We start from the raw sequence: 12,175 nt of genomic DNA on the forward strand, positions 1-12,175 counted from the left end.
AGTTCTTGTGAAGCTCCTAAAGGTTAATACTCTTCTTGAATGTGGTTTTGAGCAGTGTGAGGGGTGCAGTTTTTAGATTGGTGTCACTTTTGGGTATTTTCTGACATGTAGGCCGATCAGTCTATTCAAACGTCATTTGGTCCCTAAAAAAAAAAAGTTAGAAAAATGAGAAATTGCTGATAAACTATGAACCCTTCTAACTTCCTAACAAAGAAAAAATGGATTAAAAAAAATTGCGCTGATGTAACGTAGACAAGTGGGAAATGTAATTTATTAACTATTTTGTGTGACGTAACTATGGTTTAAGGGCAGAAAAATACAGTTTAAAAACTGCGATATTTTCATAAATAAACAAAAAAAAATATTGTCCTAAATCTATCACTGTTATAAAGTACAATATGTCATGAAAAAAAACGTTTCAGAATCACTGGGATCCGTTGAAGCTCCCGAGTTATTACCTGTCAAAGTGACAGTGGTCAGGAGCGAACAAATGGTCCGATCATGAAGGTGAAAACAGCCTGGGGATGAAGAGGTTAACCTTTTAATCCGCCATGCAGTTTCCAAGATGTGGCCTTTTTTTTATTTAGTGCAAATATTCTCTGGCGGCATTTATTTAGTCTTCTCGGTATGACTATCCTGTGAGCACCAACCCTTGGTAAGGACCATAAAAATTAGCATTCAACATAAAGGCCTATGTATCAGGAACCATATGGTGGTTTAAAAAAAATCCTAGGGGCAACATCAGGAATAACAGCAAAATCTGGCCACTTTTGATCTGGTGATATTTGATCTGGTGATATTTGATCTGGTGGGATCCTTTCATAGTTGTACCTCTGAACCCAGTATTTATCCAGCGCAGGAGTGGCGATTGTGTAAGTGTCCGTAGTAGAGGGGATCTGGTAGCCCCCTGTATCCGCTGCAGAGCCTCTTTAATATAGTGCGGCCTGTTATACATAGTCAAGTTTTGTTACATTTTTGCCTTGAACAATGTTTCTCTTCTGTAGAAACCAGTTCCAGGATTTCACAATGAGACGTGGAACCCAGAGGAAAAAGGAAAGGTAATTTTCCAGCTCTCTATTTCTGTGGGGGAGGGGTTTGTTTTTGTTTTTTTTTGGTGGAAACATCACTTATTGTCTGTGCTCCTAACAGCATCTTCTGCCTTCGGCGACCATCCAAGACGTTCAGCAGTGGCTTCAGCGCAATAGATTCCCCCAGTACTGCCGGCTGCTGTCCAGCTTCTGTGGTAGGTGCAGTCTCTCCGGAGTCTCGTTGTGTAGGTGCTATAATATTATGGGGTTACCCACCTTTTAACTTTCCCTGCGCTGTTTTGTTGCTTTTCAGCAATTACACAGTTATTTCATGGGTAAAACCACATTTCTAAACGGTTAAGTGTTAGGCCTGTCTGCAATTTTACTGACGGTCTTCAATAACTGGCAGACTTGTGTGTACAGCCCTAGATTAAAAATTCTTTATTTTACAAAATATATTGTGCATTGGTGTTCAGAGGTGAACTTGGGCTTTTAGCGGATGTATTATCTTATGGAAACCCAACTATGGATACATTTTTAGGGCCACTTATGTTTAAGATGATTTAACTGTGCGTCTCCAATGTTGTATTGCTTTGGGCTGGTGATGGACAAGTCTGATAAGTCGGAGGTGTGAGGAGCAGCCAAACCCTGATAATCACACGACATCTACGTCAGGGGTCTCAAACACGCGGCCCGCGGGCCGCATGCGGCCCCTGAGGCTGTTTGTTGCGGCCCGCAGACCCCGTGACAAATCGCGGCTCTATGCTGAGGGTCGGCGCCGGCAGGAACTTGCATTTGAATCCATCTGCGGTGCCGCGCAAGGAGCTGTCAGTTCTATCCCAGTTGCTGCTGCTGCCTGCCAATCAGATGCAAGGAGGTGACGTCATACAGCGACGTCACTTCCTTGCATCTGATTGGCAGGCAGCAGCCATTGGTCCAGACACAGCTCCTCTGCGCTGCACCGCAAATGGATTCAAATGCAGTGAAGTTTCTGCCGGCGCCGACCCTCAGCACAGAGCCGCGATCATCACGGGCCGCGACAAGCAGGTAAGGTACGTGCTCAAGATTAGGAGACCGCAGCTGCCCGTGCCTGCGATCAGGGGTTCGGGCCGCTGCGGTCTCCTCGCTGTGCTCTGCCTAGGGAGGACGCTTCAGACGCCGCAGCATAAATTCACATGCTGCGGCCTCTGGACGCCACACCGCAGTTCCGTTTTCACTGCGGGCCGTACACACACAGTGGGCATGGGATTTTTAGAAATCCCATGCCCACTGTGCTTTTACCATACATAGCAGGGTTTTGGACGCAGCTGAAGCATGCTGCATCCAAAACTCTGCAAGTACTGATCGTGGGCACACAGGGAACGGAGGAAAGGTGAGGAGAATTTTTTTTTTGTTTGCGTATTACTAAAGGATGGGCAGAATACTACAGGGATGGCCACAATACTACAAGGGTGGGCAGAATACTACAGGGATGGCCACAATACTACAGGGATGGCCACAATACTACAAGGGTGGGCAGAATACTACAGGGATGGCCACAATACTACAGGGATGGCCACAATACTACAAGGGTGGGCAGAATACTACAGGGATGGCCACAATACTACAGGGATGGCCACAATACTACAGGGATGGCCACAATACTACAGGGATGGCCACAATACTACAGGGATGGGCAGAATACTACAGGGATGGCCACAATACTACAGGGATGGCCACAATACTACAAGGGTGGGCAGAATACTACAGGGATGGCCACAATACTACAGGGATGGCCACAATACTACAGGGATGGGCAGAATACTACAGGGATGGGCTGAATACTACAGGGATGGGCAAAATACTACAGGGATGGGCAAAATACTACAGGGATGGGCAAAATACTACAGGGATGGCCACAATACTACAGGGATGGCCACAATACTACAGGGATGGCCACAATACTACAGGGATGGCCACAATACTACAGGGATGGGCTGAATACTACAGGGATGGGCAGAATACTACAGGGATGGCCACAATACTACAGGGATGGCCACAATACTACAAGGGTGGGCAGAATACTACAGGGATGGCCACAATACTACAGGGATGGCCACAATACTACAGGGATGGGCAGAATACTACAGGGATGGGCAGAATACTACAGGGATGGGCTGAATACTACAGGGATGGGCAAAATACTACAGGGATGGGCAAAATACTACAGGGATGGGCAAAATACTACAGGGATGGCCACAATACTACAGGGATGGCCACAATACTACAGGGATGGCCACAATACTACAGGGATGGCCACAATACTACAGGGATGGGCTGAATACTACAGGGATGGGCACAATACTACAGGGATGGGCACAATACTACAGGGATGGGCACAATACTACAGGGATGGGCACAATACTACAGGGATGGCCACAATACTACAGGGATGGCCACAATACTACAGGGATGGCCACAATACTACAGGGATGGGCACAATACTACAGGGATGGCCACAATACTACGGGAATTGGCAGAATACTACAGAGCACAATACTACAAGGATGAGCACAATACTACAAGGATTGGAACAATATTACTGGGCACAATACTACAGGGCACAAGGATGGGCACTATACTACTGGGCACAATACCACAAGGATGAGCACCTTACTACAGGGCACACGGATGGGCACATTACTACAAGATTTTGGCTAAGATTACTATATGATGCTGCTAATTGTAAAACAATTACAAGAAGGTGATAAAATGTAAAAAAAAAAAAAAAATCCTAAAGCATGACTTTTTTTATTTACATTAAAAATGCTTTTCTGTATATAAACTTAACAAAAAAAGTACACGTTTGTTATAATAAACAAGCGAAAAATGTTTACAAAAGTGATCCAAGATGTATAGAAAAAAAACATGGATTCATTAAAAATGTTCACTTTGTCCTGCAAATAATGCGGCCCCCCTCATTTTTTTTTTTCTATATGCGGCCCATACACCCAGCTGAGTTTGAGACCCCTGATCTACGTGATGCGTGTCTGCTGCATGTTGTTAGTGTGAAGCTTTCCCATTCCTCTGAAGTCTCTCTTATTAGCGGAATAGGAGTGTTCCTGGCAGAACATCCCTGGCATCTGGAGAAGCCTCTGAAAACTCGCATGTATTTATGGTTCAGGTTCCTCAACATTTGGGTAGACAGGTGGAACAAGACTGCTGGAGAGGATTGCAGGACCGCACCTTCCCATACATTATAATAACGATCATCTAGTGATTAGATTTCCATCTATTAACGGATTACATGAGCTTACTGCATAGCTGACATTTTACCGTCAATCTCCAGGTGCTGACTTACTAAAGATGACCAAAGAAGATTTCATGCAAGTGTGTGGCCCGGCTGATGGCATCCGGCTCTTTAATGCGGTGAAGGGAAGGTTGGTACAAGTCTCCTGTAACCTGGAATTCAGCGATCAGCAGGATTTATAGCTGCAGGTGATGAATATCATGTGTCTTTCTGCAGGAATGTGAGGCCCAGGCTCACCATATACGTCTGCCATGAATCTGAGCAGAACAGAACTGTCCAGCAGCACAAGCGAGAAGCCAGCGACTCTGCCGTGTGCGGTACGTGGCTGCTTCATACTCACTTCTTAGTGGATTGTTTTATAAAGCATTTTAGCAAAAAAAATGTTTGTTTTTGTATTCTTTCCATGTGCTGGTTTTATTTGTGAGGCTCATTTCTAACAGAGTCCTCCTTGATCATGTGTAGCAAATAGTCATAATTAGTAACAATTGATGCGAGGGAAAACATTCTAGAAGTGTGATGGCGATGTCTATATGGAGTTGATCCGTCTTGGTGCCGTCCATATTGTAACTTTTCCCTGCGGTCTGAGCCGTGTCAGCCCAGTGTGGCTCGTGTCGAGACATCTTCAGAACTTGCACCTAGTGACTGATCTGTCACCGGGGAATGTGAAACAAGTTCATCAGACATCTTATCTCCTGATTCTAGGGGTGTTGTTTCAGGGTCTGTTTTTCCTGCCAAACCTGTTTTTCTGAGCATATAGCACATGCCTAATTCCCCAAAAAGTCTTGTATCTGCAGTACGAGACTTGTGTATTGCGCAGACAGAAATTGTCAATTTCCACTAGAAGCTTTTTGTTTTTTTACATTTGTTGGTTGTTTTTTGTTTTGTGTTTTTTTTAAGTCTGTTTTATAATCGCCTGCCATGTCACTTTTGTCTGCTGGCAAGCCCAGCTAACCCTGAGCTCTCCCTGCAGTGTACCATGCATTATTCTTGGAAGATCTGACAGCCTTGGAATTATTGGAGAAGATAGCAAACCTGTATACAATCTCCCCCCAGCAAATCAATCAGATTTATAGACAGGGACCAACTGGAATCCATGTGGTTGTAAGCACAGAGGTGAGCATTTGTGATCTGGATTTCTGTGATCCTACACACCCAGATCATGTAAATTGCAAAATGATGTCTAAAGGGAAATTCAGCTTTAAAAATCTGAGCCTTCTACTTTTGACTTGTGACCTGTGACAGTATGCCAGGAATGTCCCCCACAGTCAGCCGCATGAAGTTCATATGATGAATGACACCGTAATGGATGCTGAGTTGTATGTCAGGCAGTGGGTGACGGTGAGAATGACGCCGGAGGGCCTGAGGTGCGGTTGTACAAGATGAAACTATATACTCGTGCACTATGAGCTCGAAACACAAAGTTCAATAGACTTTAACTTCTTAAGGACAAAGGCAGGGTTTTTTTGTTGTTTTCTTTTGTTTGTGCTTTCTTTTTCTTTTTATTTTTTTGTTTTGTGTTTGCAAGGAGTTGTAGGTTTTGAATGACCCCTCTCGTTTTACAACTTTAGTTTTTTGGGGTTTTTTTGTTTTGTTTTTTTTATACTTTGGATTTGCCATGTTATTATTATCATAAATTTCCAGATTTGTACCAAACCTGTATGGGATTTTCTTTTGATCACTGACATCATTGTGAAGTGTGAAACTGCATTTCTGGCATAATATATTTATTATATATATATATATATATATATATATATATATATATATATATATATATATATATATATATATAATATATTATGCCAGAAATACAGTTTCCAGCACCGCAGAGACACCATCACGTGTTTCTCAACGCAGTGATTCTAGAGCAATGCCCCCTGGGACATATTCAAAACAAGAAAGCCTGCGGAGACACCGTCACATGTTTCTCAACCCTGGCAGGAAACCATGTTTGGCATAGGTGGTCTCCTTGACTGGAGACTGCCCTTCCCATGGTTGTTCCTTCCCGGTGAAAGACCTGGCTAGTTTCCTGCCAGCGTTGAGAAACATGTGATGGTGTCTCCGCAGGCTTTCTTGTAGGTGATAATACTTTTATATTAGTTTTGGTATTAATGGTGTGTAGAAATGCGGCACTCCAACAAAATGATGGTGCCTGGATAGGGTCCAACCCCTGTGTCAAAAAATTCCAGAAATCCAGCACTCAATTTTGGTTGAATATAGAAGAAATTCTTTATTTGAACAAGCAATTGTGTAAAAATAATATTTGACGTTTCGGTCAAACGACCTTCATCAGATTACACAGCGCTGTGAAGATAGTGAGAATCAATGGTTAAGATAGAAAACTGCCTCTCCGGGTCCGTGGTGCCTATGTAACAATGTAACATAGAAAACTGCCTCTCCGGGCCCGTTGTGCCTATGTAACAATGTAACATAGAAAACTGCCTCTCCGGGTCCGTGGTGCCTATGTAACAATGTAACATAGAAAACTGCCTCTCCGGGTCCGTGGTGCCTATGTTACATAGGCACCACGGAGCCGGAGAGGCAGTTTTCTATGTTACATTGTTACATAGAAAACTGCCTCTCCGGGTCCGTGGTGCCTATGTAACAATGTAACATAGAAAACTGCCTCTCCGGGTCCGTGGTGCCTATGTAACAATGTAACATAGAAAACTGCCTCTCCGGGTCCGTGGTGCCTATGTAACAATGTAACATAGAAAACTGCCTCTCCGGGTCCGTGGTGCCTATGTTACATAGGCACCACGGACCCGGAGAGGCAGTTTTCTATGTTACATTGTTACATAGGCACCACGGACCCGGAGAGGCAGTTTTCTATCTTAACCATTGATTCTCACTATCTTCACAGCGCTGTGTAATCTGATGAAGGTCGTTTGACCGAAACGTCAAATATTATTTTTACACAATTGCTTGTTCAAATAAAGAATTTCTTCTATATTCAATCAAAATTGAGTGCTGGATTTCTGTAAAGTTCTGGTATTAATACATCCATAAAATCCAAATATATGGTTGAAAATATTTAAAAATGATGGTGTTTGGAAATTTAATTTAGAAACCTTTTATTATTTAGTAATATTCTGGAACATGAATTGTGATGCTTTGCTTGTTGTATGCACTGTATTGCAGAATGTAGTGTAATTGGTGGTCTCCTTCAGCGGGGCCCTGGATTGATCTCGGTGGTGTGAAGGGTTTGGGGGAGGGGGCGATGAGCTCGTGTGCATTCGCGATTACTTCTTTTTCAATAATTGTCTGTCAGTGATTGACAGCAGTAATCAATGCTCGCTCTGGTGGTTGCTGTTACGGGCAGGTGCCAGCTGTGTAACATCGCTCCTGAGCCCACTCCATCCATGAAGTCCCCGGCACAGAAGTAGTTTTTGTCCGAGGTGTGCCAAGGGGTTTAATGTCTGAGATTCTGGGGTGAGCGGTTTACATGGCAGCATTAATATTTCACATCCAAACTCTTGCTTCACGTCTACCATCAACCATCAGATCATGCGTTTTACTGACTGAACCAGCAGGAAGATCAGACCATCTTAAGGGATTCATTGTGTTCCGATAGGACATGGAAAATATTTATAAAGTTTCTTTGTAGGCTCATATAATACATGAAATAACTTTGTACATAAGCCCTGCTCCCTAATAGTGGGGGTAGGGTTTCCCTACAGACTATTTGTGGGGTTTAAATTTTGAAAATGGGAATTTTTATAATTGCCCTCACATTTCTCTTTAGATGGTGCAGAACTTCCCAGATGAATCCTGCTTTATCCTCAGCACTCTGAAAGGTAAGTCCTCTGAGCTATTGGCGGTGGCCATTGTAGGTCCTCTTAGTCCCAGGTGGTGGACGTTGTGGGTCCTCAGAGCCATGAGTGATGGTCATTGTAGGTCCCCTGAGCCCTGGTTGGTGGACGTTGTGGGTCCTCTGAGCCAGGGGTGGCAGATGTCGTGGGTCCTTTGAGCCATGGGTGGTGGTCATGGTAGGTCCTCTGAGCCACAGATGGTGGTCGTTTGTAGGTCCTCGGAGCCCCAGATGGTGGTCGTTGTAGGTCCTCTGAGCCATGGATAGTGATCGTGGTAGGTCCCCTGAGCTACAGATGATGGTCGTTTGTAGGTCCTCTGAGGCCCTGATTGTTGTGTTAGGTCCTTTGAGCCCCAGATGGTGGTTGTTGTGCGTCCTCTGAGCCCCTGACGGTGGACATTATGGGTCCTCTGAGCCATGGATGGTAATCTTTTTATATCCTCTGAACCACGGGTAGTGGTCGTGGTAGGTCTTCTTAACCCCGGGCGGTGGTTATTGTAGGACCTCTGAGCCCCTGATGATTGTTGTAGGTCCTCTGAGCCCCTGATGATCGTCGTTGTAGGTCCTCTGAGCCCCCTAATGATGGTCGTTGTAGGTCCTCTGAGCCCCCTAATAATGGTCGTTGTAGGTCCTCTGAGCCCCCTAATGATGGTCGTTTTGTAGGTCCTCTGAGCCCCCTAATGATGGTCGTTGTAGGTCCTCTGAGCCCCCTAATAATGGTCGTTGTAGGTCCTCTGAGCCCCCTAATGATGGTCGTTTTGTAGGTCCTCTGAGCCCCCTAATGATGGTCGTTGTAGGTCCTCTGAGCCCTGCGGGGGTGGTGTCTGTTCTAGGTCTTCTGAGCCCTGGGTGATGTTCATTGTAGGTCCTCCATAGTTGCTTTTGTTAATTGTTGGGTATGTTTCCTGTTTTGCAGCAGAGAATGATGTCGGTTATCACGTCATCCTCAAGTGAAATCCCACAATTTGTCAGGATGAAGACTGAGCCTTATTGCCATCCGATCGGAGTCTTAACCAGCCGCTGCACAAACTAAGTGCCCTTGTCGATTATGTAGCAACATAAAACAGCAATGCAGAATTTGTATAGGAAAATCCTTAGGATTTTAGACCCAGTGCCCGAGGGGCGTCTTGTGGACTCCTCATGGCTGCACTGTGAATTGTACAGATGTAAATATGTGAACCTCTACTTGCATTCATATCTACGACCTGTGATGTAAATACCTGAAACTTTCCAAACACTGGACCCATGTATATGGATCGGTCTCCATGTCATTCTATGTAAAACACTCAGGATCCTTTGCTGACAATGAACTGTACTTGTATAGGATTTATGGTGCCATCCAGGTTGGCTCCACAGCCCAGTCATGTCCGCTGTAGGACGCCGTCCCTCTGCCGGTGTCGCTGTATGTTGGGTGCGGTCAGGATGACGTCAACATATAGATCCACTATAAACACTTGATTGTAAAGACCACAAATAAATGTAATGTTCATGCCAGTGCTGTATATACATGACATGGGAATTATTTCATTGCTGTGTAATATTTTTCTTCCCATTTTTGTAGCCGCTTTGTACCTTTTGCAGAGTCTGTCGCACAATTATTCCTCTTGGTACTGGACACTACACAGGTCGGGGTTCTTGTAGCTCAGTGGTCATTGATTTACACTGTATAATATGATGTACTACACTGACATCTCTTACACTTGAGTCTTATACCTGGCGCGGCTCTTTTCTTGATTTCATTGATTGGTAAAGGCTTGCTGCCACCGTCAGTAAAAATAAAAAAAATAAAAAAAGAAAAGTAAAATTTCCGCTTGAGGTTTTACAAACTGCTGGTAGCTTGCAGAATGTAGCTTTGGGATTTTTGCCTTGCAGAATCGCCCCCATTGCCATCCTCCCCCATTTTGATGCTGACTGAAGCTGGTGGTGTGTAATAGTCAGACAGGGCAGGTGGCAAGAAACATGGATGCTGCAGATGTGTAATAGTTTTATTATTTTATGTTGCATTACTGCTACAGTTACGATCATTTAGAAATGTGAGCTTTTTGGTGGTAAGGTTTTTCCACCACTGCACATTATACCTTGGCCTTTAGAATTGGCTCAAGATGGTGAGACACCAGTCACATTACCAAAGCGTGTACATCATGGTGGGTTCATGGCTGGTGTTGTGGCCTCACTGGGCATCACGACATCGGTGCCACAAATACCCTGTGATGTGCTGGACCTAATTGCACCCGGGTGGCATATAATCCTCAGTACTATTTATTGTGTGTCTAGAATGGAAACTTCCATGAAAGATTCTGTTTCATTTTTTTCCCCTGTATGAATGATTTTCTGAGATGTAGCATTCGCTTTATATCGCTTTGTTTGGAACTTGTATGTTGGAATTGGATGTATCCCATAACATCTATTGACAGTCTGTGACACGGAGCAAGCGCCTGAACCAGCCGCGCATTCACATGCTACAACAGAGACGCGGGATCCTCCTTTAACAATGTCCTTCATTATAGTTTAAATTTGGATGGGACAAGACTTAAAGGGATAGTTTCATAGGTGAGACAGGAGCTGGGAAAACGACTGATCGATGATTTAAATATTGCTTCATATCCAAAGAGCCAAAAAAAGGCAATAAATCTGCTGCAAAAGAGAAATGACGGGCAAAATATAATTCCAGGAATGTAACTGCTAAAAGTGGATCAAGGTGTTGCTTGTTTTTTCTTTTCTCCTTTTAGGATGTGGGAGGGCCTCAGCTGGTCTGAGCATTGATCTGCGGGTGGAGGGGGTGACTTGGGGCTGGATCTTGATGGTCTGTGCCTTGTCTCATTTAGTCCTTTTTTTCTGTGTGGGACGAGAGGTGAAGGTGATTGGCCGTTGTAATGATTGATTTTTGTCTTGTGAGTCTTTCCTAGTGACACATGTTTTGTATTACGGTGCCTGGGGGGTAGGGTTTCTAAAGCTATTTGCTTAGGAGCTTCTTGTGTATTAAATCAGAACTTTCTATGCAATGAGATTGGAGTGTCTGAACTGCTGAATGGACCGATGACTGAACCATTACTGCCAATTTGTAATCCTATTTTTCTTTTTTTCCCCATATCTTTTCTTTTTTTGTACATGTAATGGATGAAGCATATTTTGCACTGGCTACTGATCTTGTACAAGAACATACTACAACTGGAATCTGTATTAAATGCAAATAAACCTCTTTGTACAAAAGAAAAAACCGTCTGAGCCTTTTATTGTGCAGTGCAAAAACTAGACTGAAATGTGAAACCTGTGTATTAGGAAGGTTGAAAGCGTAAGCGCTTGTAAAGTGCTGAAGGCTGCGGCGCCCATATACTCAGCGTTGGCCTCATTGGCTGAATGCTCCTGGATATTTGCTCGCTGACACTTCTCATGACTCTACAATATAAAAGATTTTATACTCTGAATGTTGTAAATGAATTTTCCTGTAAAATCTGACGTGAAAAGGAACATGATGCCGCTGCAGCCAGAGTCCATGGCTGGTGATAAAACTTCATACACAACTTTCTGAGAAAGGAGCGGGGACTTTGACGAAAACCCATAAAGCCGATGAGGTGTGCGCAGTGGTGATTAGCAGATTTTACATTTATCGAATGGCTGAGCGCCCCTTCATCAATGTAGACACTTAACCAACACATCTAAAGCACATGTGCGGTATTATGGCCACATCCACCGTCCCATTACTTTTCATGATGGGGTTAACTGCTGTATATCAGCCCCAATCGCGTTTATTCCAGACCCATTCTGGTTTTGTAATGTAATTTTCAGATGTCTTTTTTGCTGCATTTTACTTTGAAAACTTTTTGCAAGAATTTCCAGACTGAAAATCTGCTGCACTTTACAGCAGTGCTGCAAATGGCCCCCAAAACAGCTGCTATTGCCCATGCATATAAAACCCTTACTTAGACTGGAGAGGCTGAAATGAGAGCTGACCCCTCGGGAGAACCTGATGCCCATTATTGCCTCTTGACCGCAGCAAGTTCCTCCCGGTAGGGGAATAATACAGCAGATACCCATGATAACAGCTGG

General features: G+C 44.0%; 1 protein-coding gene across 1 annotated transcript in view; it reads left to right on the forward strand.

Moving 5' to 3' along the window:
• Positions 1–11,345, forward strand: part of TFCP2L1 (transcription factor CP2 like 1) — a 41,265-nt gene extending 29,920 nt beyond the window's left edge. The window contains exons 10-16 of the mRNA XM_075317019.1: positions 1,005–1,058; positions 1,150–1,243; positions 4,357–4,447; positions 4,534–4,634; positions 5,288–5,430; positions 8,063–8,114; positions 9,045–11,345. Coding sequence (XP_075173134.1) covers positions 1,005–1,058; positions 1,150–1,243; positions 4,357–4,447; positions 4,534–4,634; positions 5,288–5,430; positions 8,063–8,114; positions 9,045–9,082 — 573 coding nt within the window. The 3' untranslated portion in view covers positions 9,083–11,345. The remainder of the gene's footprint in view (positions 1–1,004; positions 1,059–1,149; positions 1,244–4,356; positions 4,448–4,533; positions 4,635–5,287; positions 5,431–8,062; positions 8,115–9,044) is intronic.
• The last annotated feature ends 830 nt before the right edge of the window (positions 11,346–12,175 follow it).

Source organism: Anomaloglossus baeobatrachus, chromosome 7 (genome assembly GCF_048569485.1).
Source record: "Anomaloglossus baeobatrachus isolate aAnoBae1 chromosome 7, aAnoBae1.hap1, whole genome shotgun sequence".
Taxonomy (NCBI): Eukaryota; Metazoa; Chordata; class Amphibia; order Anura; family Aromobatidae; genus Anomaloglossus; species Anomaloglossus baeobatrachus.